Source organism: Haliotis asinina, chromosome 7 (assembly GCF_037392515.1).
Source record: "Haliotis asinina isolate JCU_RB_2024 chromosome 7, JCU_Hal_asi_v2, whole genome shotgun sequence".
Taxonomy (NCBI): domain Eukaryota; kingdom Metazoa; phylum Mollusca; class Gastropoda; order Lepetellida; family Haliotidae; genus Haliotis; species Haliotis asinina.
In genome coordinates, this window is record NC_090286.1 from 48,699,070 (window position 1) to 48,725,374 (window position 26,305).

At 39.3% G+C, this 26,305-nt stretch overlaps 1 protein-coding gene across 1 annotated transcript; it reads right to left on the reverse strand.

Moving 5' to 3' along the window:
- Window positions 1-473: 473 nt before the first annotated feature.
- On the reverse strand, window positions 474-21,737 carry LOC137292223 (histone acetyltransferase KAT6B-like). Its single transcript, XM_067823802.1, has 8 exons — window positions 21,019-21,737; window positions 7,813-7,981; window positions 6,982-7,094; window positions 5,808-5,889; window positions 5,568-5,672; window positions 4,405-4,507; window positions 1,490-1,661; window positions 474-713 (listed from the first exon to the last, which is right to left on the reverse strand). The coding sequence occupies exons 1-8, from the start codon at window positions 21,616-21,618 to the stop codon at window positions 570-572; spliced, it is 1,488 nt and encodes a 495-aa protein (XP_067679903.1). The 5' UTR covers window positions 21,619-21,737; the 3' UTR covers window positions 474-569.
- Window positions 21,738-26,305: the final 4,568 nt, after the last annotated feature.

Sequence of the window (26,305 nt, forward strand, 5' to 3'; positions counted from 1 at the left end):
TGGTTATTCAAAAAAAAAAAAATCAAATCCCAAAATGCGTCTATTATAAGTGGAATGCAGATGAATGAAGGAAGATTATGCAAGATATATCTGTCACTCACTCAGTAAGACCTGAGGAATGTTCACCATAATCCTCCTATACTATAGCACTAACACTTTTTCAATACAAGGTCTTGTCATATCACTATCTTCACAATACATCGCACAAGCACATGCTCAGTACCTGGTCTGTACACACTGTACAAGCAGAGTGTTCAGAGTGTGATCTGTCTTTCCATGGTCTGTGCACAGTACAAATATTCAATGCATCATCTGATATTCTAATCTGTACAAACCTAATCTGTACCTGTCCTGTACAATTTCTTCTTCCACTGTCTGTACACTGTACAAAAGTACACGATCAGTACACTGCACAAGCACCTGTTCAGTACACATCTCCTCTCCCACTGTCTGTACACTGTACAAAAGTACATGGTCGGTTCATTATATCAGCACCTGCTCAGTACATGTCTGTTCCCTCACTGTCTGCACACTGTACAAAGTACATGATCGGTACACTACACCAGCGCCTACTGGTGCATGTTCTGATCCTGTCCTGCCGTCTGCAGACACTCCACATGTTTATAGATCTTGAGGGCAGGACCTAGCTTGATTGACAGACCTGTTAACACATCACTCCTTTTCATCAGGAGCAAAGACTTGCCGTCAATCTCCTGAAGCAAAAAAAACCCAAGTGTTATGTGGTGAGTGAGTGACCTTAGTTTCATGCCACTCTTGGCAATATTCCTGCAATATCATGACACAAAACATTAGAAATGGGCTTTACACTCTGTACCGATGTAGGGAATCAAACCCAGGTCTTCAGTGTGGTAAGGAAACTCTTTAAGCACTTGTCTACCCTACCGCCTGAGATTATGAGTGATGTCTGACACAATCACTATGAACAATGTAGCTGTATTATAATGATGGGTTTCTTCCCATGTTTTGTATGAAACAATGAGTGACTTTAGGTTTATGCAGCACTCAGCGATATTCCAGCTGGCTGTAAATAATGAAGTGTGTACCAGACGATCCACTGATCAACAGCATGATCATCGATCTGCACAATTGGGAACTGATGACATGACAACCAATCAGCTAACCTCACCACCTGATCACAACAGTAGTGGTGAAACCCAAAAGATGTTTAGAGGTCAAAAACCAGTAGGTCATATCTTAGTCAAGGGAAGTAACTGTGGACAGTGAAATGCAAATGCGCAAGTCCAGGGGCTACTTGTGTGCCAATCGGACGTGGTGCCAATCAATGTGTGCTGAAGGCATGTATCTTTAACACAGCATTATTGGACTGCAACTTTCCCCTTCATTTCCCAAATATTTTTTAAAACAACTAAATTTTTGGATCTGTTCCTGTCATTTCTTAGAGTCTTTAAACTCTAGCCAAATCATTACATCTGCTTTGGGGACCTAAGCCCAGATCAAATGCCCCTACCTGTTCTCGAAATGCCTCCGCCTGTGCCTCGAAGCCGACAGATATAAAAAAGAGGACCACTTCGTCTATTGTCCAGTCTGAGGCATCAGGATACACACTGTCAACTAAACATGGCTCTTTTGGAAGCGGCGCTGTGGATTTCTTCACTGGTTTTGCCTCCTCCTTAAAGTAGCTGAGAAGAAACAAACCATTCACATGTCTTCAGCTTAACAATATAAATCCTCGCAGAACTGTTTTACTCAAAATACCAGAACACAAAGTATATTTCCGATATGTATTATTTGACAAGAATATTGCAGTGTGCCAGTAATATATGCAGGCTTGAATGAATACATAAACTGTACATTACCACATCTGGACCAGACAATCCTGTTACTGACAAAGCAAGCCACACACCAAGTCTTTAGGTATAATACCACATATCCAGGTATTCTCTATGGAGCAGACAGTGAGCTGCATATCACCACACTGATTATTGCAGACTCTTATAATAAGGTTCACATGTTGCAACATTGTAAAATTAGTAATATGTAGTAACACTGTTATTCGTCACATGATTGATATTAATCATATGTAGTAACTTTGTCATATTACGTGTTGCAACATTGTTGCAAGATTTGTAAATACTGGCCACATATAGCAACATTGTCAGATTAGTCACATAGCAACACTGTGATACATCTACCATGTTGCAACATTGTTATATATCTTATGTGATGCACGATTGTAATATTGGCCACATAGAGCAACATTGTCACATTAGTCACATAATAACACTGTGATACATCTGCCATGTTACAACATTGTCATACTGGTCACATACAATGTATTATAAAACTGTAACATTTGTCATAATGTACAGTAATGTCATTTGCTACAACACTGCAATATCAGTGATATACTACAACAATCTTGTAATAGTACTAGTAACAAAATCAAAAGGAGACAAGAAGCTACAAGTGACATAACCTGGCTGTCAGTGAGCGGTCGAAAAGGAACTGTCTGTGACCTACTTTGCGTAACATACAGTTATCACCCTTGAACCAGCTAACTGATAGGAAGGTATAAGTTTCACAACAGCAGCAGAACACCAATACAATCATAGAAACTAAAAAATCCATGACACTGGGGCATATAAGTCATGGGACACACAGAACAGCTTTCTTTTACATATATTTCCACTCTCAAATCATACATGGAATTTAGAAAACCAGACCAGAGGCAGTTAATAACAACATGGCTCCCTGTGCATAGAAAAGTTGTGTACTGTATAATCCACACATATCTCAGACACTCATCTATGGGTCCTTGGCAGTCTAATTAGAAAAACACATTACTTAAACATAATTGAAATTTTTTTCCTCACTAAATTCAACATATTTTTACACTGCATTCAGTATATTTAAGTTGCACTAAGCATTAAAAGCACTTCCATAGTCTACTTTAGACTGCCTCCTTGTGTCACTGACGCATGATAGTTAGATATGACGCACTGTCCCTTAACCTCATGGGTCTGACTGGCGCAGTATAAAAACATTTTGACTCATATCAATAATGTGAAAACATACCTCTCCAAATTCTTTAATATTTACAACATATTTTCACAATTCAAGTGATGACGGTTCTAATTTAATGACTGAGATGAAACTATCAAAACCAATGATACACCAACCGATGCTAAAACTGAGAACAAATCATCAACCCATTCATTCCAAACGAAAAAGCAAGGTTTGTATCTGTGGGTTCCTTCATAATGAGAGTAAAAACAAAATCACTTGTGCAGTTGTCTGAAAAATGGAAAACATAATGTTTTCACTGATGAAATTGATAATTTCCATTCTTCCACGCTCAAGAGACATGCTGATAGTGCCGACCATAAACTTGCTGGTTGATGGGGCAAGTGAAAATGGCAGTGAAACATAAGCTTTGTGGTAAAGAAAATGCAGCAGTTCAATTTAAATTAACACTTTAATTGATACAACTAAACAGCTATTTGCATGACAAATTCATAAAAATTGCAGTGTGAATGTATTTTCTCCTTTGTCTTTTCTAATAACCCACATACAATGGCAAATGTCCCACTATGTTAAATATACCATGGATTAAGGGCCCACTTCTTCTGAAGAGTAAATTAGACACTGCACCTCCTCTATTATTTTCCCATTACCAATGGAATACAAGTTGCCTAAAAACACCAAGTCAGCAATATCCCCCCTCCCACAAGTGGCAAAATACTATGCAATATATGTCTACTAGTTATGATGATGTCAAATGTTTTGGTGTGTATAAGTGTATAGTGGAAGTGGAAGGAGAGTATTGTATGGTTTTTATATTCTGTCCCAGAAAGGAACACAAACACCCAATTCAGTTGAAGCCAAACTTGTTGGAATGGAAGCACAAGACACATTTTATTCGGAAATCCAAAAGTGCCAACAGGTACCAGTACACAACCAGACCTATCTTAGTGCCAAGTTTGGTGAAGAAATAATTAACGCTTCTGCTCTGGTAAAGAGCAGTACCACCAAATTGAGTCAAAGTCAAAATTGTTACCATGGAAATGCAGAAATATATTTAATTCAGAATTCCAAAACAACAGTTTTAAAGTTTTGGTCCAGAAAAGAGTTTGCCCACCAAATTCAGTGGAACACGAATATGTTTCCATGGAAACACACAAAATATTTTATTCAGACTTCTAAAACTACCAAAAGGCACCATTACACCACCAGATCTATGTATGTGCCAAGTTTGATGAAGAAATATTGAAAGGTTTTACAGTTCTGGTCCATGAAAGACAAATGTGCATAGGCACACAGACAGGCAGAGGACATTTTAACACGCCACACAAAATGCGTTGCGGGGGGTGAAAAAGATGAATGTTGAAGAGTGAAAACCTCCCCAGCACTGCCACGACATACCTGTTGTTGTTGTCTACCTCCATATTCTCCACAGGGGAATCGCATGGTGTGTGGAGGAAGGATGGGCCTGGCTCGGATGCACACAACTTGTCTGTTTCCGTGTCTGCAACAGATGGGACACTGACTTTACTGCGTGATAGTGCTGTAACGTTGAATCAAACTAATTGATGGATTCCAATTGTTGAGTCTCCAATAGCAATTAATCAATGGTAGAAATGAAACACTGTCGATGCATCGATGTATGTGAGACTATCAATAGTTTAATAATTGACTTCCACTGACAAAAGTGTGGCGCAAATACAGGAATTACCATATTCGTTCACTTTGAGTAAAAGGTATCCTTCCCCGTTACATGTACGCAATGCGACATCGAGTTTGAAACTGTGTATAACAGTGCTGGTTCAGGGTATCTTGTCAGTTATTAAAAGAGCCTGTTAGTTACTTCGACTTGTTATTATTCATATAAACTATACATTCATGTGGGAAATGAATGAGGCAATGAAGCACATGTGATTCATGTGGTCACACCTTAGGAAAGTGAGTTTGTTGTAATCTGCCTCTGTTCATCCAACAGAAAATTGGTACCCAGTTGGATCAAGTCATGTGACTATAACTTCCAGTGCCTAACAGGCAGCTTGGGTTATGCAGGGTAATAAGAATCAGATTCAGATTAAGTGCTGAGCAATCACTCGTTTTTTGGCAAGTGTGTTTTATGAAAGATGACTTATTATTTCTTACAATTCCAGAAGAAAACTAGTATTTCACTAGTTGGTCGCAATAGGCTTTCACTATCTCAAAAGTATGCAGCAACAGGAATACATGTAGTGCTTGGGTGGTGCTACTGCGATAGGTGTTTCCCCTCAATCATCACCCTTACTATAGTAGATACCATTCTGTAAAAAAGATATACGCAAAACAGATCATAAACAAGTGGACATGTAGAGGCTTCTATTATTAAGCCTGCAGGAATCAAGTCTGGGACAGGTATTTGAGGTATTCTTGGAAATATGCAGCTTTATCAGCAATGATACTACACTACCTCCAACCAGGTACCCATCTACTGCTGAGACAATGACTAGTTAACTACCTCATTAAATGCCAGTTAACAACACGCTATACGTATTCCTACCAGGTACACCTGTACTACTGGGGGAATCACTCACCTGTCTTAATAGACAGCTCCTTGCTAGCTGCTTTGGCTGCTTCCTGGGAGTCGAGAGCCTCTGCGGACACTCCATCAGTCTCACACTCCATACACACCCACTTGCCTACAAACATGGAGAGTGTGTGTAAACAAATATATCACCTCTTCTTGCATGTCAGTTCCTTAGGAAAACAAATATTTGGGAAACATCATTGTTCAAAGTTTATGACTATGAGAAATAATTTATGATTATACCTACCTGATGGTTTTTCTTTGACCTGCGGTTCATGACAGTTGGTGTGATATCCCTTGTCACATCCATCACAGAATAACATCAAATCCTGCAATGTGACAGACCAAGTCACTCCATGTGCAACACTGGTCAAAACAATACCCTATGGTATATTATTGCACATATCACTTTACATCTAAAAGTTGTATATTTCAGGGTATGTTATGAGGAAGAAAATAATGCTGTTATGATAAAGATCAATTTCATCTTTATGAAAATTCTGCTCTTATTTCGAAAAAGGTATACATGGACATGAAAAATAACCTGTATTTTAAAATATCACAACCATCTCTCTTGCAGGTCATACAGATCTGATGTCAGATGAAGATCCAAACACACAGTCAGTGAAAGAGACAGACAGACTCAGACAGGCCATGATAGAAACATGAAAATAACAGATTGGTTGAAGGACAGGCCTACGGAGAAAATGATACAAGATCACCAGATTCCTACAGACTCACAGCCTTACTCAATTACAATAGGCACACAGGCTTACCCGATCTGAACAGACACAGACTAACCAGTTCTGATAGACACACACCCAACCCTAACCCACACATAGACTAACCTGATTCTAATAGACTAACCCGATTCAAACAAACACACAGGCCTAAGTCCAAAATTCAAATAGTTTAACCTAATTCCAAAAGACCTACAGCTTTACCCCATTCCAAAAGACCTGCAGCAGCTTTAGCCAAGTCCAACAAACCTACAGCTTTACTAAATTACAATAGACCTACAGCTTTACACTATTCAACAGCCTAAGCTATTCCATCTAACCCACACACTTACCAGATCGAAACGGACACATACTGGTTTTACAAAAACCAAACACATCCCCGTGGACACACACACTGACTGGCTCCCTTGACCTACCAGACCTACCAGACCCTAATGGACTTATACTGGATCCACAAAGACATATCTCTGCAGACACACACACTGATAGGCTCCTCATAGATCTACCATATCCTAATGGACACATACTGGATCCACAAAGACAGATCTCTGCAGACACACACACTGATCGGCTCCACATAGACGTACCAGATCCTAATGGACACATACTGGATCCACAAAGACCTAACACATCCCTGTGGAAATACACACTTACCGGCTCCCTACAGACATCCTGACTTACCGGATCCCCGGCGTCATCACAGATGTAGCAGGTCTTACAGTCAATGCACTGCCAAGGTATCTTGCGAGCCCGCCGGGCCAGCGCCACCGAGTAGTCCATGCATGATGGATGAGCTGGAACATACAGTGGATACAACCATTACAGGATGTCAGATGGAACTAACACTGGTCCACTGGACTATATCCTTGGAGCTATGAACTTGCTGTGCTTGAAGAGACAGCAGACATTTTAATGAGGTGTTTCTCCATCAATATCTGTCATTTTAAAATTGTGGTAAAACTAAGCACTGAAACTTGGTTCAGAATAACAGACTACCATCATTTGATGTTTCCCAGTCTTCTCTGGATTGTGAACTAGCAGGATTTTCCAAGACAACTCCACCCACTATGAAGACTTGGGGGAATCAAACTCAAGCTTTTTGTTAACATTCATCACTGGGATTCAGCAAATGGTTTCATATACAGACATTCATGAAGAGGCAATTACTCAAAACTCAGTAGCTATTAAGTTATAACTGGATACCAACAAATCTAGCCTATTCCCAAACCTAGAGATAAATATCTAGAGCAACAAAATCTGATATTTGAGGATTATGCTGCCAGATAGCACAAAAAGTTGATTAGGTGGTTTGCAAGCGTTTCTGCAAATTCACCTACCTCGTCTTCGACAGGGGTGGTAGGGCACCCTTATGGTTAAATCCTTCACTTGTCACGCTCAAAGCCAGGTTCAATTCCCCACATGGGTAAAATGGGTGAAACCCATTTCTAACATCTCCCACCTTGTTCCTGCTATACTGCTAAAGTCATCATGACATTAAACTCACTAACTCACCTTTAGCATTACAGTCCTTGCATATCAGTAGTTTCTCAGGTCGGCCCTTCCGATTGGTGGAAGCTGTCAGCTGACAGAAGTCACAACGGTTCTCCAGCACCGGCAGGGTTGTGTTGACCGACTCCGACACTTCCTCCTCAGACCCATAGCTCTTCTTTACTTTAGGTGGCTGAAATTGGACATGAAATTGGACATGATGGACCGTTCATTTCTTGAAAAGGACAGACTGGAAGACGAACAAGACACATATGACAAAATGCGCTTTCCAGGACAAAACGTGTGTTCTTGCAGGCTCTTCTGTGAGAGTCAAGACAAAAGTACTACAACTCGTAAAACGTCATTCAAAATATGACAAACATTACTGTGCTCACATGACCTCATTATTTGTTTACCAGTTGTGTTGTGTAAATACAGCATATTGGAGGGAACTTACCAAAACATGAATGTGGGATATAAATACACTCCCCCCCCCTCTCTCTCTCACTTGCGCGCGCACACGCACACGCACACGCACACGCACACGCACACGCACACACACACACACACACACACACACACACACACACACACACACACACACTATTTTGCAGCCATGTTAAAACACATGTCTTGCTAACAACGACATGATTCACAAAGCAAATACCCACTGTGCGAAATAGCCCCGGGCTTGCTGGCCCATGGTAAAAATCCAGGCCAAGAAATCTCCATTCAAATTGGATGGTGAATTATTTTGTTGTCTAGTAACTTTCAAGTATAGCTTTCCTGACTCACTAGGAAGCTATTTCGCACCTTGTAAATACCACAAAATCTTGTGTACTTCAAACCAGCAGTAACCTCAATGGACATTTCATTTGTTCAATAACAGAAGCTACAATAGAAACAAATACCTGACATTTGAACCCCACTTTCTGGCAAACAAGGAAAGGGAGAACAGATATAGTGTAATGCACATGCAATGCATGACGATGAAACAAAGCTGCACATGCCTTGCTAATATGACTCTTACATGGTCGCACTCGATTGTTGACACGTTGGGGCCCCTTCACTCATAAAGCGCCACTGCGTAGCACTCATACATGCTAATACAGGTCAATTGTCTGGTCGGTGCTCAACTTATCCTTGTTTGCCAGTAGTGAGTGAGTGTTGTATCATGCTGTTGTCAGGAATATTCAAGCCATGTCATACAAGTGATATCACTAATGAGGGCAAATAATCTGGTATCTGTTCAAACTTTTCACATCAAAATGCCTTAACAATACAACCTCCTCAGCAGGAGATACGAGAAAATTCAAATGCCTTAAAATCAATATGAAGTTATGAACTTCTTCCATGTTTCTCTGTTCCCTAATAAAAAGCACCTCACATTTCATTATCAGTTCCTAAGCGCCATATTGTCAACAAGCAACCACTAGAGAGACTATCAAGCATCAACACCAGCTTACCACGTGGCCTTCAAAACACTTCCTGAATGTTAAACATAAGAAGATTTGCAATAAACTTCAAAAACAGGTTTTGACAAAAGTCTGGTCAAACTTTCTCACCACGTTTCCAAACAGCATATCCCCACAGCAGTTACTTCCCTTAGACAAGATCACCAGGCCACAAAAAATATCACATACATCTAACAAAATGGCAGTTTTCTGTAAAAACAAATTTCAGCTACTATCAAATACTATACAATTTTTTTCTGTCTGTTCAAACAAACCTCAGCCATGTAAATTCAGCATTACATATGTTTTGCTCAAACCTTCAGCCAAACAAAAATTATCACCAATAAAGCCCTTACCTTTGGAACGAAATGTTAAAGTTCTTGTGTGGCCTCTCACATAGCAGTGTCAGTAACCTGCTGGTCAAATCAGCTCATGGTAAATCCAAAGCAGGCCATTACTAATTGGATCAACTTTCTTAATCTTCAACTAAAAGTGTCTCCCCACAAAATATTGCTCATATACCAAACAAACTTGACATTAACCTCTCAATGTCACAGGGTCAAACAACTACTAAAATGACAGCCAATCATGTTTCTTTGATAATAGTGTACAGTGTCCACACCAACAGGATCTTAAGGTATGCAAGGATCTTGGAAGATTTGATTACATATTGATACAATGTTATTCTGTCTCACTTTCCTTCATTTCTTTCACATCATAGTTCTCAGACAAAACGCATACAAGCTCTTGGACGTATAAGTTTAAAACACTGCATACATGTTGTACGTATATCACAATTGAGAGAGTTGGTCACCCTCAAACTCTCAAATACACATCCCTCATGAGAGCCCCATAATGGCATATGACCTCACCTGTGCCCCTCACATCAACCAGTGTTATGTGCCCATCACAACACCACTGAAATCTCCATGAAACAGAGCGCTGAATCTCCTTAAAATTCTCAGCTGAATCTTTACTAATAGTTGTAAAGAGTCTCCATATCCTCTGCAAATTGTGACTACAATTTGTACTAAAATCTACTCATTTTTGTTCTCAAAGGACATAAAACTATGCACTGAATATCTGGAAACTTGAAAGACAATACCTGCTTGACAACGATACAAGAATCTGTATTGAAATGTTGCACTGCCTGATTAAAGAAGTTGGTCATCCATAAAGTTTGTCCTTAACCAGGTCTCCAACTTCTAAAAACATGTACTCTCAAAGATTGTATCTGGTAAATTTACCTAAACATTGTACTGAATCTCTTCAGGAATCTGGTAAGCAAGAGACCCCATCACACAGCCCTAAAGAACCCCTTCATCTCCTGCCCCACTTGCAATGGGTATGGCAGTCATAAGGTCTTACCTCCTTCCTACTGTACAGAGCATCATGACACTTCCTTACTGGCATGTTCACACAATTCTACAACACTGACAACATAACCAAGCAGTACATTACAAGCATTACTTCCTTAATGACAACTATAAAAGTCATGTACTTCTCTAGGCTTAACAGGAAGACAATTCATCTTAAAGCTTTGAACATCCTGCTCAAACACATTTTTTGTTAAAGATCAGTAATAAAAAGGGCCCAAAAGGAAAAAAGTGGGGAATAGAAGGCTGAAATTTAATGGATATGCTTTATCTTCATTTTTTTCCTTCCCTCCAGCAATATTGTACATATAACACAAGACATATGCGTAGTTTCATCATGCGAAAATAGGAATAATATATGGAGTTTGAAATCATATAACACACCATTACACATTTATAACACACAGGGTTTCTAATACATAACACACAGGGTTTCACATTCACAACACTCGGTTTCACATTCGCAACTTACAGAGTTCACATACAACAAATCAAGTTTTTTTGTTCACAAAACACAGGGTTTCACATTCACAATACACTGGATTTCACATTGACATAACACAGGGTTTCACATTAAACAAGGACAGAGTTGACATTTAAAAAACACAGTTTCACTTTTACAACAAACAAGGTTTCACACGATGACATTTCCACACAAGAATGTCCTACTTTAAATCTGATTAATCTTACTTGGTGCAACATAAATTCACTAGTCCCTCACAGTTCCAACACACATCCAGGAAACTGCCAAGGCAAAGCGTTGATGACTCATGATCATTCCAAGTTTACAGACCAGGTAATTCCAGGTAAGCTCTCGACCTTCCTGCCCCACCATAAATATTTGGTTAAACAGTGCTTTAGTAGAGATACTTGTTCAAACTTTGATGCAGCTGACCAAAGAGGGAACCAAGGCAGCAACCTCTAAAGTTATTTTTGTATATAGACATATCTGTTTCAATTCCCAGGAACTAGCTATATATATTATATACAAACTATACCTACAGTTTTAAGGTCTGTATCTCCACATATGCAAGTACCTATTGAAGTCAAATCTTTGAAAGTAAAATTTCAAAATGAGTAACTGCACTGACTGTATACTTTACTGTTAACTCACTGGTTGAAGAGATCAGCTGAAGCCTGGGAGATGGTCCAGCACAGAAATATCATATACTTATCTGAATATATATGTATGTATGTATGTATGTATGTATGTATGTATGTATGTATGTATGTATGTATGTATGTATGTATGTATGTATGTATGTATGTATGAGTAGCAGTAAGTTTAGTGCTATGCTATACTCAGCAATATTCCAGCTACATGTATATAGCAGCAGTGGTCTGTAAACCATATATATAAGCAGTGGTCTGTAAACCATATATATAAGCAGTGGTCTGTAAACCATATATATATATATATATATAGTGCATGAGGGGAAATAATATCGTTGAGGAACTCGGAAACATGCCATGTAATACCACACAAGTCCTATCTAATACTATCAGCCTTTAAGGACACAGTGGTATGTGGGCATTGCCATAATTTGTTTCTTTTAAAAACACCACACACGACATAACAGATTGGAAAGAGTTTAGTTTTCTGCTGCTTTTAGCAGGATTCTGGCAATATCAGAAGAGGGGACACCACAAAATGGGCACTTGAAAGAAGACTAGCAATGTTGGGTTTCAAGTGCAAAAAGTCTCAGAAACACCCACATAATTGATACTAATATCTTACTCCAGGAATCGGAATAAAATATGAATTCCCTCCTAAAGACACATCACAACGAGACATACTTATGTACACCAAAACTAACACTTTGTGCACGTCTGTTATGTAACATAACTCCCAATGATCTGCAGTCACGTTTCACAGGCAATCAGTTCAACAAATTATTTACAGCATTGGTACATGCCGTCAAACAAGTCTGGTCATGAAGTCCAAAACGTCACCACAGGATCTATTTCAACCTGTTTTTTTCCACAGGGTCTTTTATGAAAATCCCTTACTGCATAATGTCTGAACTTGATCTAGATCTTAGTTAAAGATATGACTTAGGACTTGGAGAGAAGCTGAAGTGTCAAGTGTTTGGTTTACTAACCCTATTTTTTGCAGAAGTCAAAATTATTTCAAACAATTCATGAACAATCATGGGTCAGAAATGCGTGCAGAGAATTGCAGTATCTTAAACCAAAGTATGATTATCCCTTAATGGCATGTAGGAACACAACACCAAAGTCTTGTACAAGTGACTATGGTTTTCAACCGTTTTCAGCAATAATCCAGCCATATCACAGCAGGGACACCAGTTTTAACATATTATACCCATGTTGGGAATTGAACCCAGGCCTTCATTAGGTAGCCCCGCCACCTGCCTTGTGCACCACTTTTAACAATATCACGATGGGGGACACCAGAAATGGGCTTACCACATTGTGTCCATATGGAGAATTGAACCCTGGTCTTCAGTGTGACAACTGAACGCTTTAACCTCTAGCCTACCCCACCAACCACGTTGTTTTAAGTGTGTCCAATGCATAAAACTTATTTACTACACCACGTTTCTGGGAGAATATTTTTATTTGAAGTCTTTTCCAGATGTGTAAATATTGATCCACTTTTGGTGTATGCAAGTGTACTTGACCAACGGACGCACAGAAAGTTGAATGAAAATATCCACAGTAGGTACATCTATCAATGGTGGCATATATACCATATACAGTATGGTTCAAAATTATTGAGAATAGCTAAAGCATTTCATATTATTAAACGAGAACAAATCAGATAAAATTGAATGTATTGTGAAAGTGAACTGACCTTTTCATGTTGTGTAGGTAACAATTTAATATTTTATCAAGTCTCCTTGAGCTTCACGGCACAGTCTAAAACGGGTAGGCATACTTCCTATCAGAGAGGTTAGTGTCTCGTGAGTTATGCTGTCCCAGTATCGGACCACTTCTCTCTTCATGTCTTCAATTTTTGTCAACCCCTTTTGATTCACACATTCCTTCAACATCCCCCAAATGTTCTCAATGGGATTTAAGTCAGGACTATATGCAGGAAATGGTAATGCAGTCACATTTTTCTCCTGAAATCACTGCTTGGCATGTTTTGCGGTGTGTTTAGGATCATTATCTTGCTGCAAAATCCAGTCATTTCCATAAAACACATGTGCACTTGGAAGGAGAAAATTATCTAATATGTTAGTGTAGCGTTGACTTGTCAGATTTCCCTCAAACACACACAGCAGGGTCGTTCCTAATAAGGATATCCCTCCCCATACATGAAACTTTGGGCTGTATTTAGGTCGTCGATACAACGGTGCTGACGCAGACTTTGTCCATATTTTCACATTATTGGGATATACCCATACTGAGCTTTCATCAGTAAAACTCACATTTTCCCAGTCAAAGTTTTCATGTGCCAAACACCACTCAACACGCCTGTCTTTATGTTCTTGTTTCATGAGGGGAGAAGGAATTCCAGTCTTTTTCTCCCATCCAAGATCAATCAAATTTCTTCTAACTGTAGATTTTGATACAACTGTTAATCCCCTTTCTATCATTTCATACCTGATGTTGGAGATGCTTGCCCTTTGCTTTTTAGACGCTAAAATTCCCAGCCGGACGCGATCTGAGAAGTCCAATTTTCTGGGTCTCCCTGCTCCTTTCTGGTGCCCAAAATCCTTTCCCTCTTTAGAATTCTTCCTAATCCTATACACAGTAGAAAGAGGAGTTCCTGTTCTCTCTGCCAATGTATTTACATCATCAATTCCTTGATTACACAACTCAAAAATCAACCTTCTTTTATCTTCAGCAGACATTGTTGACAGTGCTGAGGAAAATGATGTCTGCTACAAATTCAGGGGAGGTAACTCTAATTGTACTATACTCAGTAGGCCAAGATGAGTTACCTCCCTTATACCATTACTTAGTGTTAAGTATCAGTGAATCAGTTGGGGTGTTAGGATAGCTCAAAGTAAGAAGAAAAATTCTCAATAATTATGAACCAGACTATATATACATTACCTCGACAATAGATGCTGCTACAGATACACTATGCGACATCAAAGAACATAACTTAAGCATGTCATGTAATTTCATAGATTGAAATAATTCAATGACATTTTCCATAAAGCTAAAACACAATATATCAGGAATACTGTTAACAGCCTGACTAGACTGTTCACAGCCTGGCAACAGTGTTTATAGCTTGACGACAGTGTTTATAGCCTGACGACAGTATTGTCAGGGTCCTTACCAATATGACACAAGTTATGCAACAGCATGGCTCGAAAATATTCCATTTTGCAAATCTCACTTAGATGAACAAAAAACTAGTTCATGAAATAATGAAGATATTGAATAAAGTGAAGTAAAATTATTTTCTGTCTAGTATAAATGTCTCTGATACCTCATCTGTTTAGGTCACAAGAAGATCTAAATTCAGCTATGAAGTTGCTAATATGCTCTGAGGAGTTTTCTTTCAAATCAGGTTCATTATCAATAACAGATGCAAGGCATTTATTGTGCTCGATGAACCATTATTGGAATAAGGAATAAATAAATTTTCAAACCAGAATCTATCGTCACATCACAAAGAATCATGGGTAATGAAACACAACATGAACAAAAGCCTCTCAATCATGTTCATACGATTTTCTTATTTCTATGGAAAACATTTATGAAGAGACAGACTGGCATCCTTTCAACACTGTTCATTATTTCATGCCAGACAATCAGATGTACCTCGCCTGCTCCTCAGCCTTCTAATGTCCTGATTTGGAACATGAGCAAGGAAAGCCATTTTGTATTTGTTTTAATTATGTATTAATTGTCCTGCAAATGCATCTGAAAATATTGATGCAAAGGTTTCACTGAGATCAGTTTGCACGGTTAATGGTTGTTTGGCTGGTTGGTTTGTCATGTACAATGCCTCCATATGAAATATTTCAGCTGTATTGAGGCAATCTGTAAATAATCAAGCCTGAACCAAACAATCCCGTGATTGACAGCATGAGCATCAACCCATAAAACTGGGATACAATGACCTGGCTAATGGGACGTGTACACTCATTACATCCCATACAGCACTTGTCTCTATACTGCAAATACTGACATTCAAATTTCTTCTGTTACTCCTGGAAGCCTCCCTGTATGAACAAGACAATGCACTGGGGAGGTTTCCAACTCTTCAACAAAGGTTGACAATCAATGTAAATCAAGATTGCATTGTCTGAGCCAAGCAGATGTCAGCTGTTGAAGGTGTTCACTATAACTCACTGACCAAGAAAACCAAGATATGTGCTCCATTAATTCTTTTTCTCATGCAATGCACTAGAATTCACCAAGGTGTATAAATTTCCAAAACAATGTCAAGTTGTCGCTTTTAATGTTACCATTCTGAACTTCATGTTATGTTGACTTTCAAGACGAAAAACACACACAAGCACACACACTCTCTCTTCTGGATCTGCCTATGGCTGTTGATAATTTAGCATATTTTAGTTTATTAAAAAAATATATCACTGCAGTAGATGTCAATGAGAATATATTTGACTTTATGAAATAAAGAATTTAGAAGCTGGGTCACTAACTGGCTTCTTTGACCTCACCCAACCTTGCCTGACCTCCTGAGGTCCCTAGGATCCTCATGGATACCTGTGCACAAGTGACAGATCAGATTCTAATGAGCTGGCCATAGTATCACACAGAGTTCTCACCTATCACCACAACTCTGATACCTGCTTATGATCACACAATTAATTATTTCCTAGCTATTGAAAGGATACTATTGGAACAAACGTCCCACGAGTTAGATGTCACGAGTTAAGATAACTCAAGATAACTCAACCACTGGTAACATTTGGTACTAATTTGGAAACATCTGAAATTCATTAGACCAGGGTTCACATTAACTCAGAATCCTGTGTTTTTCACACAAAAAACATGCAAACAATATTCTGCATGAGTGTTTATGCCCACAGATTTTGATCTAATAAATGTTAAAAGGTTTTACCACGAACACTGCATCAGACAAAATCTGTCAACTCATCGCTGATCAACTACCATGGAATATAACATGTTTAGACAAATTCTGGAACAGACATTATCTAAAATTTCCACAGAGCTGTGCGAAATATCCTGTCTGTTGACATGTTACAAGATTACCCACAATTCCCTCCTACATACCACACTCTCCTGTAGAAAGTACAAATACTTATTACTATACTCAGCTGAACACAATGAGTGAATTCACTGTGTTATGTAACCATTTGGTTCAGTACAGATTACAAATGATACCGGTGTTGGGAATTGGATAATATCTCATAACTGGTAACTGGTTCATTACAACCCGTTAATCATAGAAAAAAAATTTGTTAGCATAATATTTCCTATTACTGCGGAAAAGTATAACATCATCCAACTTTCTCCTTTAAAGTGATGACTAATATATCATGCACATACACTTCGTGGAGTCTTCAATAAATATTGATAGTGAAGTAAGTATTCCAACAATTAAACATGTCTAAGGATTTGACAACTTCAAGGTCGGTTCAATCGTCACATGTTTCAAGGACAAAATGAGTAGTTTCAAGTTTGATTATGAGAAAATGAGATTGACTGACTGGCTGTTTTGGTCACTGCCACCAATCTTTGATTATTTCAAATTATCAGAAAAACACTACTGAATACTTTGAAGGAATATCACCAGTGTTTGTGAGAACTTTAAGTTTTCACTGGTCTCACTTTTTCATCATGGGAAGTAAAATGAAAGGAAATATAGATTAGGTTTCACAAGGCTTTTAGCAGCAATATCACGGTCGGGGACAGCAGAAATGGGTGTCACACATTCTACTCAGTGTGGGGAACTGAACCCAGGCAATCAATGTGACAAACACTTTTATCACCAGACCATCCCAACAGAAGTAAAGACTATGTTCACCTGTCACTTTCTGTTCACAATGAAGGAATGCACCTTTAAAGATATGTTGGTAATATTAATGATTCAGATGCTGTATGGTTTGTTGGGTTTAAACTTTTTTTCACACGTCTCAGAGTATTAGCCTGTTGCACTGATCAACTTACTAACAGACAAAAAATATCATGTTTTATTCTACATAGTGTTGTCATCCTAAAGCATTGTCTCCTGAGATATCCAGGTCAGAATTGGTTTCCAGTACCTCAAAATACTTGAAAGACCTTGAAGCTTGAGTACTCCATGAGTGAAAGACTGAGTGAGTTCAGTTTTACACTGCACTTAGCAATATTCCAGCTATATGGCAGCAGTCTGTAAATATTCGAATCTGGACCAGACAATCCAATGATCAACTGGGGTACTTTATGACTCTTTGATAATGGGGATTGCTGGTCAGGTCCCCTGCTACATAAACTGGTCATAAAGCCATCCACATGTGTTTTGTGTTTTTCAAGTGACACTAGTAATGGGCTTCAAACATTGTACCCACGTTGGGAATCGAACCCAGTTTTTCAGCATGATGACATAATGCTTGAACCACTAGGCTACCCACCCCATCCCACCATCCTACCTCACTTAGCAAGATCGCAGAGGGGAAAACCATGAAAAACTGAAAAGACACTTTTCCAGAATTTGTTGCACTCAATTTTTCATCACTTTAATAAATAGTTGATGAAAATCGATCCACTTTGCTTCAAAAACATTTTTGAACGAAGATCGAGAGCGAGCAGGTTGATCTGTACTTATATGAATCAGCAAGGATAAAAATATTTTTTCAACACATCAAGGCATAACTTTCCAAAGCAGCCCGGAAAATTATGAAAAGAAAACTTTTGAACATTGAAATGAAATGAGTGGGAAGGATAAAAGTAGCAAAAAAAATTAAGGGTAGTCTGGGAGGTGGCCAAATGCACCAGGTGCACCAGGTCCATTCAATAACCTGATTCAAGTGGTGTCTTTATATCACAGTGACAATGATATTGTACTTGGGCCTGTGGCCTTTATACTGAATAAATTCTGTATGATATGGACTGTGATCACAATATTCATCACTGGTGACCGAGGGAATTGAGTTTTACGCCACAGTCAGCAATATTCCAGCTATATGGTGGGGGTCTGAACATAATAGTCTGAACCAGACAATCCAGTGATCAATAGCATGAGCATCCATCTGCCAAAATGGGAACCAGTGACAGGTTTTCAACCATGTGAGCAAGCCTGACAATTCGATCACATTTGTCACCTCTTCAGACAAGCATAATCGCCTTTATGTGGTAAGACCTGTGAAGATCTGGGTTAGAATTGATTTTCAGTAACCCAAGCTTGTCGTAATGGGTGACTATCGGAAACAGATGGTCAGGTTCGCTGACGTAGCCCAATTGTGCAGATCGATGCTCATGCTGTATATCACAGGATTGTCTGGTCCAGATTTGATTATTTACAGACCACTGCCACATAGCTAGAATATTGCTGAATGCGGCGTAAAAGTATACTCACTTAATCACTCACAAGGGATTGTCCAGTCCAGACTGAAGTATTAACATACAGTTGTCACTTAATGAAGTGTTCCTCTGAGCAGAGAGACACAAATGGGCTAGGAAATGGGTATTGATAAACACCATGTATCAGAGTATATTCTTACTCATTCATCACGTGAATGAAAGCAATGTGACAAAAGAATAACACACTCCAAAACATTGTGTCCCTCAAAATGCAAGAGCTGACATCATTAAACTTCTTCTCGAATGTGAATGACTTGTAAATTCATTTAACAGTTTTTTAGATTAAAAAAAAGAAGTGCTATTCATACTTTTTTTTACCAGTGGATCTAGTCATATCTTAATACTTATGAGATATATAAAAGAGGATCATGTTTTCCTTTTCAGACTGCAATAACATATTAGCATCATTGCAATGTATATAAGTGTTTGGATGTACTGAATATACGCCTAGATAAACATATTACTTATAAATAGAGCAAATATTAGAAAATGTAATGTAAGAATTAATCATGACAACCCATTGTAAAAACAACCAACCTTCAAAAAGCCAAGGTTCTTGTACCCTTCACATACCCATCTATCAATCTATCTCCATTCACCTCAGCTCCCCCTTGCTGACACCTCCCACCTACTCCCTCCTCCCCATAGCATAGCTCCATCCTCAAGGACAAAGCCTGGACACCCCATCCTTCCTTTCACAATTACCTTTGCTCATGAACAACTGCTAATTACTGACAGGGCCTGTAGCTCCAATGATCCTAAAGTACCAGAGAAATATTCTGCATAAAAAAAATTAAAATAACAGGTAATTCCGTTGGAAACAGCACAGTTTCATTCAAATGAGTTATTGATTTTCAGGAACTGAATATCGCTTGTGTTGTGCGCTGTGGCCGAAATTTCCCCAACGTTAACGAAAACACAAAATTAGGACATCCTCGTACTTATATCTGGGCGTGGTCGCCATAGCGACAGTGGTTCGTTTCATTCATTGGTAAATATTACGACTTTTTCACACGTATCTGTTCACGACTGCAACGAATTGTGTCCAAAAATATCTATTTCCGAGACCAACTTTCGTTTTCACATGGAAACGTATCGGAAATGCAGGACTAAAACAAATTCTCGGGCAGGCGCAAATACACAAGAACATGCGCGACACTGCCGCGGTACTTCGCCTCCGCACGAGGGTATCTTCCCGATTGGAATCGGGTTACGTATTCTAGCTCCGCGTCATTTCAGTTGTCAGTCATGACCTACAAATGTACGTGAGAGAATTCACGCGAGCACAATGTACTCACTGCCATTCACAAGTAAACATTTATCGATTATTGTTTCAGCGGAGAGAGGGAAAACGATCGACCCATTTAGCGTTAATCAGCTTTGCACACGTGTAAGAAGATGATGCCCGCCCTGGCGTAGTATGTACATCGGTTTGTTATCAAACAAAAATGTTTTTACTTTTCTGAAAGAACGGACGACAACTGTTCCGCGTTGAAACTATGTCCATGTGAAATTATTTCGCACGGGATGCCGTTAAAATGATAAATTACAACAATACAGAAGCGCTTGCGCCAAAGAAATTCCACCAGTGAATGAGTGAGGGTCCCGTATCCCGGTCACCGAAACACGTCATATGATCTCAGGTCCGTTCGTCAAAAAAAAAAAAGCAACAAAGGAAAATGATGTTTCCCTTTTAGTCGAAGTTGATACTCATATACGATAATATGAAAAAAGTGTTTGCATCATAACGAAACAATACGATCATATCAATATCGTTTAAGTTAAAATCATTAAAAACGCACATCACTTAAAGGAATAATAGAAAATGTAAATTTCATTCCATCCGATGAAAAGAGAGCAAATATTATAAAATACAATGTAAGGCTTAATCGTGATAACACATGGTTATAAGAACCGACCTTTTTAAAGCCAAGGTTCTTGTTTTTCGGGGGCCGCCCCCTCCTCGACGGAGTGCCGGCGATTTGTTTCACATCCAAAGTTTTCGGCCTGGATACTTTATGTCCAGATGATGGCAAAGAAAAATTCCCATTTGGTAATTTTTCAATCCTTCCTGCATCAATTTCCCTCTGAAGAACAATATTAATTGGGCTTTTCAGCGGTACCTCGTCGTCAAAATTCGACTGCAGCCAGTTTTTAATATCACGTATACTTATCCCCAATCGTTCCGTTTCCTGATTCTGAGTAGGCTGTGTATCACTGAGTTCAGTGATCGCATCGTGAAGCCTTTTGCTAGCCGTGCTGGAATTCAAAACAACCCCTCCTAAATGACTCTTCTTCCATTTGGCCCCATTTCTATAGCTTGTGTTGCCCTTATAGTCAACTTTTATCACTATTTCGGAGTCGACCAGCTTTTCTAGTTGCGCTTCCGTCTCTCGTGAACTCAGCCCATGTTTTCGTTCTACCATGTGGCAAATGCGCTCGAGGTCCGGCCGAGCTTTTCTCTTCCGCAGCTGATCAATCGTCTCTAGAATCCAGTCCCGGTATTTCGGGTTAGCCATACTTGTTTCTTCTACCGTAACACCAGCCCTGTCATGCCTTACGAGCCGTGTAAACGTCAAAATCCTGCATTGAAGAAAGTTCGGGCCTATCGAGAAATGCGACCTAGGACATCGCTTTCGTCCAGTGCGCATGTGCAGCTGCGCTCAAAGTTGCATTATGGGATAGGTCAGACGCTTTGTCAGAGAAATGCGTCAATGCACAACGCGACTATCCGCACGCCTTTTATGTTCAATATAGCGGTGAAAATGTTACTGCAGGCGCACATTGCTAGGATATATCCTATATTAACCATCGGTATTCTGCATTTACCGGCACAGAGTCGATCGTCTTGTGAGAGACGTGTATTTAATCACGAAACACATCCGCCTCCTTACCTCACTAAACGGGGACCCAGACACAGTATACATTTTATAGGTTAAATTGATAAATACTTTAGTATCGATTCGAACTTTCGATTGAAACATACCATACAATTTGTACCTTGTGACAAAAAAGGGTTAGAAATATAGGTCTATAACATACATGTAAAGCGGGGTTGAAATTTGTTGAGCAGTAGCTCCGGAGGCGTATGGGTAAACACTGCACAAGCTATAATCCATTACTCACGATAAACATGACATACATATCCTACACGTGCCTCTATTCTACCCCTAACATCGTCGCTACCCCGACCCCTACCCGAGACAGATTGTGAATCTGCTGAACGTCTACATAATCTATACACGTTTGTCTATAGATATTGTCACGATGAATATTTCGACTTATACAATTATTGCATTGTGCTGGGATTTTATATGCTCTTTGTCCCACACCAATATTCAAACTTCACTACAGGGCACTATCCTACCTTTTAACTCTTGTTTATCTTATTTCATAAAACTGTGATAGGTGTTAATTCTTAACAGGCATTTACTGAGTCCGATTCTTGTTTGTCTCTCACGCATATTTTAGAACAATCACACTATAATAATCCTTTGATCAATGATTGAATAATGCTATTCATACGGAATGGGATGCATATATCAAAGTACACAAGCGTTTGTGGATAACAACGTTATTTTGCATCCATATCACGTGTTAAGCATACGGATCTGCTATTGTATAAGGGAAGTGTTTTAGTGAAGCTTTTGTTAATTCGGCATCTGTGAACTTCAGAAATGTCAACTGCGCAGTTCAGTTATATAATATAATGATGATAATTAAGAGCCATTAAACACTATGCGCTTTTGTGTTGAGAATGCGTGGGGTATTGATAATATACATGTTGTATTCTCCCCCACTCCTCCTCATCTCTTTCGTCCTAATTTATGTTCATCATCACCTCCGTCTCTATCAGTAATCATCATCATCATCATCATCACCATCATCATCATCATCATCATCATCATCATCATCATCATCATCATCATCATCATCATCATCACCATCATCATCATCATCATCATCATCATCATCACCATCATCATCGTCGTCATCATCATCATCATCATCATCGGTTGTGACGACAGAGAAGAGGAAGGGGAGGGGAGAACATAACAAGTATATTATCATGCATTCTCAGCATAAACGTGCATCGCGTGCAATCGCAGTTAATTATCACCATTATATTATATATAACAGAAGTGCGCAACTGACATTTTTTTCTCAAGTTTTCTGAAGACAAAAGCTTCACTAAAACGTTTCCTTTACCGTATTGTAGCTGCAACCGTTATCTTGACTGTAACATTTCCTTTACTATACTGTAACACATGCTTATGCCTAACACGTGGTACGGATGTATAAAAAACCTGTTTATCTTTTCAACAAACACTTTTGTACTTGGATATATGCATCTATGATATATGTTACTGTTTGTGCTTCGCTAAACTGTTGTATCAGTCAGATGTTACACTGACGCGAATGGGCGTCAGGAAACTGTTACATAGACGCGTTTGTGCGTTGGAAAACTGTAACATGCTTGGGTTTGTACGTCAGTAAACTGTTACTTATCACGTTTTTGCGTCAATAAACTCTTACAGACACGTGTTTTTGCGTCAATAAACTCTTACAGACACGTGTTTGTGCGTCGCTAAACTGTCATCATCATATACATTACATCAATAATAGACACTATCTTGTGAGAGACCATGTGTTTACAAACACTTTTGTAACAGTATACTGACACACAAACACGTATCTGTAAAAGTTGACTGACACACACAAAGACGTGTATGTAACAGTTTAATAACGCACAAACACGTGTATGTAACAGTTTACAGATGCACAAACACGTAACTATAACAGTTTATGAACGCTCAAACACGTGTATGTAACAGTTTACAAATGCACAAACACATAATTATAACAGTTTACCGACGCACAAACACGTGTATGTAACAGTTTACAGATGCACAAACACATAACTATAACAGTTTACCGACGCACAAACACGTGTATGGAACAGTTTACAGATCCACAAACACATAACTATAACAGTTTACCGACGCACAAACACGTGTATGGAACAGTTTACAGATCCACAAACACATAACTATAACAGTTTACCGACGCACAAACACGTGTATGGAACAGTTTACAGATGCACAAACATAATTATAACAGTTTACCGACGCACAAACACGTGTATGTAACAGCTTACTGATGCACAAACACGTATCTATAACAGTTTACCGACGCACAAACACGTGTCTGACTGGTGATCCGGGATTTGAGGCATTTTTCATGTCCTGGTATGTACACGCCCGATATGCATCAGTGTTGAGGCTAAATGCCTCTCGTCAGGCACGGTCACCATTTCATTATGTACGCTGTATCCTCCAAATGTATCACACGGCGACATGTTATCCATTATGTAACATCATATTTAAAGCGCATCTGAGCTTCGTAAAATGTAAAATGTAGACCAGCTGAATTTCCGCGGATTAGTATCCCTTTTTTTAATTTCGCTTTTATCAGGTAGACATACCTGTTCACATACACTAAGTAAAGGTATAAGTTCCAAGCATACGTGTAAGGTCTATAATACATTTATATAATTTTATAGAGTCAATAAGTCAATAAACATTGCTAAATGTACATTGATAACATTGAACTGCTCAACAGCTCTAATTAACCTGTTCACCAGCTCTAAACAGCCTGTTCCATAGCTCTAAATAGACCGTTCCACAGCTCTAAATAGCATGTGTAAGCTGGACTATAGTCTTACGAAGTAGACAGGTCATGGTTGTAGTTAGTTAGTTAGTTAGTTAGCATTAGATGTTTATCATGCATTTTAGTTAAACTGGTCAAAACGTGTAGGCGTGCCCGTGTGATGCGGCCATGTATATACAACACACTATGGCGGTAGATAACTGGACCAGTGGGCCCCGACCCGCGACCAAATGGTGACTTGCTTATGCCGGGAGAGAATATATGTCACTCAATGCAAGTTCGTCATCCCTTGGGGATGTTCAGGAGGAATACTTCCCCAGTACCCTATATATGTTCGTGATGTGTCGGTATCCTCCCCAGTACCCGATACATGTTCATGACGTGGCGGTATCCTCCTCAGTACCCGATATATGTTCATGACATGGTAGTACCCTCCTCAGTACCCGATAAATGTTCGTGACGTGTCGGTATCCTCCTCAGTACCCGATATATGTTCATGACGTGTCGGTATCCTCCTCAGTACCCGATATATGCTCGTGACGTGTCGGTATCCTCCTCAGTACCCGATATATGTTCGTGACGTGTCGGTATCTTCTTCAGTACCCGATATATGTTCGTGACGTGTTGGGATCCTACAAGAGAGAGAATACTTCCCCAGTACCCGATAAATGTTCATGACGTCTTGGTATCCACCTCAGTACCCGATATATGTTCATGACGTGTCGGTGCCTTCCTCAGTACCTGATATATGTTCATGACGTGTCGGTGCCCTCCTCAGTACACGATATATGTTTGTGACGTCTCGGTATCCACCTCAGTACCTGATATATGTTCATGACGTCTCGGTATCCTCCTCAGTACCCGATATATGCTCGTGACGTGTCTACCCTCTTCAGTATCCGTTATATGTTCGTAACGTGTCGGTACCCTTCACAGTACCCGATATATGTTCGTGACATCTCGGTATCTTCCTCGGTACCCGATATATGTTCATGAGGTGGCAATACCCTTCTCTGTACCCGATATGTGTTCGTGACGTGTCTAGGTCCTCCAAGAGGAAGAATACTTCCTCAGCACCCGATATATATGTATGTGTCCGTGACGTGTCTGGATCTCACAAGAGGGGGAATACTTCGTGACGCGTCGGTATCCGTATCTGAAGAAGAATATGTCCCCTGTACCCCATGCACGTTCATCTTCAGTCTGGGTGACTGTATTGTCAGAATATGAATATCCCCCATGCATACCTGAATAATTACGTGTCATAGAAAGAAACCGTTGATGAAAGTTTGCATATTACCTTTGCATTTGTACAATTTTGGTATGCCGAGTCAACAGAGAATAAGCTCCGTCTGCAGTGTCAGCCCGTGTACGTTCAACATTATATATCAGTAGATTCAAACTGAATCTATATACTGCATGTAATCCATCATCGGTATTGTGGGCAACACACCTTTATGCATGTACACATGGCATGCCCGGTAGCATTATGCTGTGTACTATATATGTATGTACATTGCAGTAATAGTACATGCG

Bases quoted from the DNA above. Each gene is read 5' to 3' on its own strand.
- LOC137292223 (XM_067823802.1), bottom strand. From the start codon at position 21,618: ATGGCTAACCCGAAATACCGGGACTGGATTCTAGAGACGATTGATCAG. The intron at 7,095-7,812 runs GTGAGTTAGTGA...TGTATGTTCCAG, and splicing joins CAAGGACTGTAATGCTAAAG to CTCATCCATCATGCATGGAC. The intron at 5,890-6,981 runs GTAAGTCAGGAT...GTCACATTGCAG, and splicing joins GTGATGACGCCGGGGATCCG to GATTTGATGTTATTCTGTGA.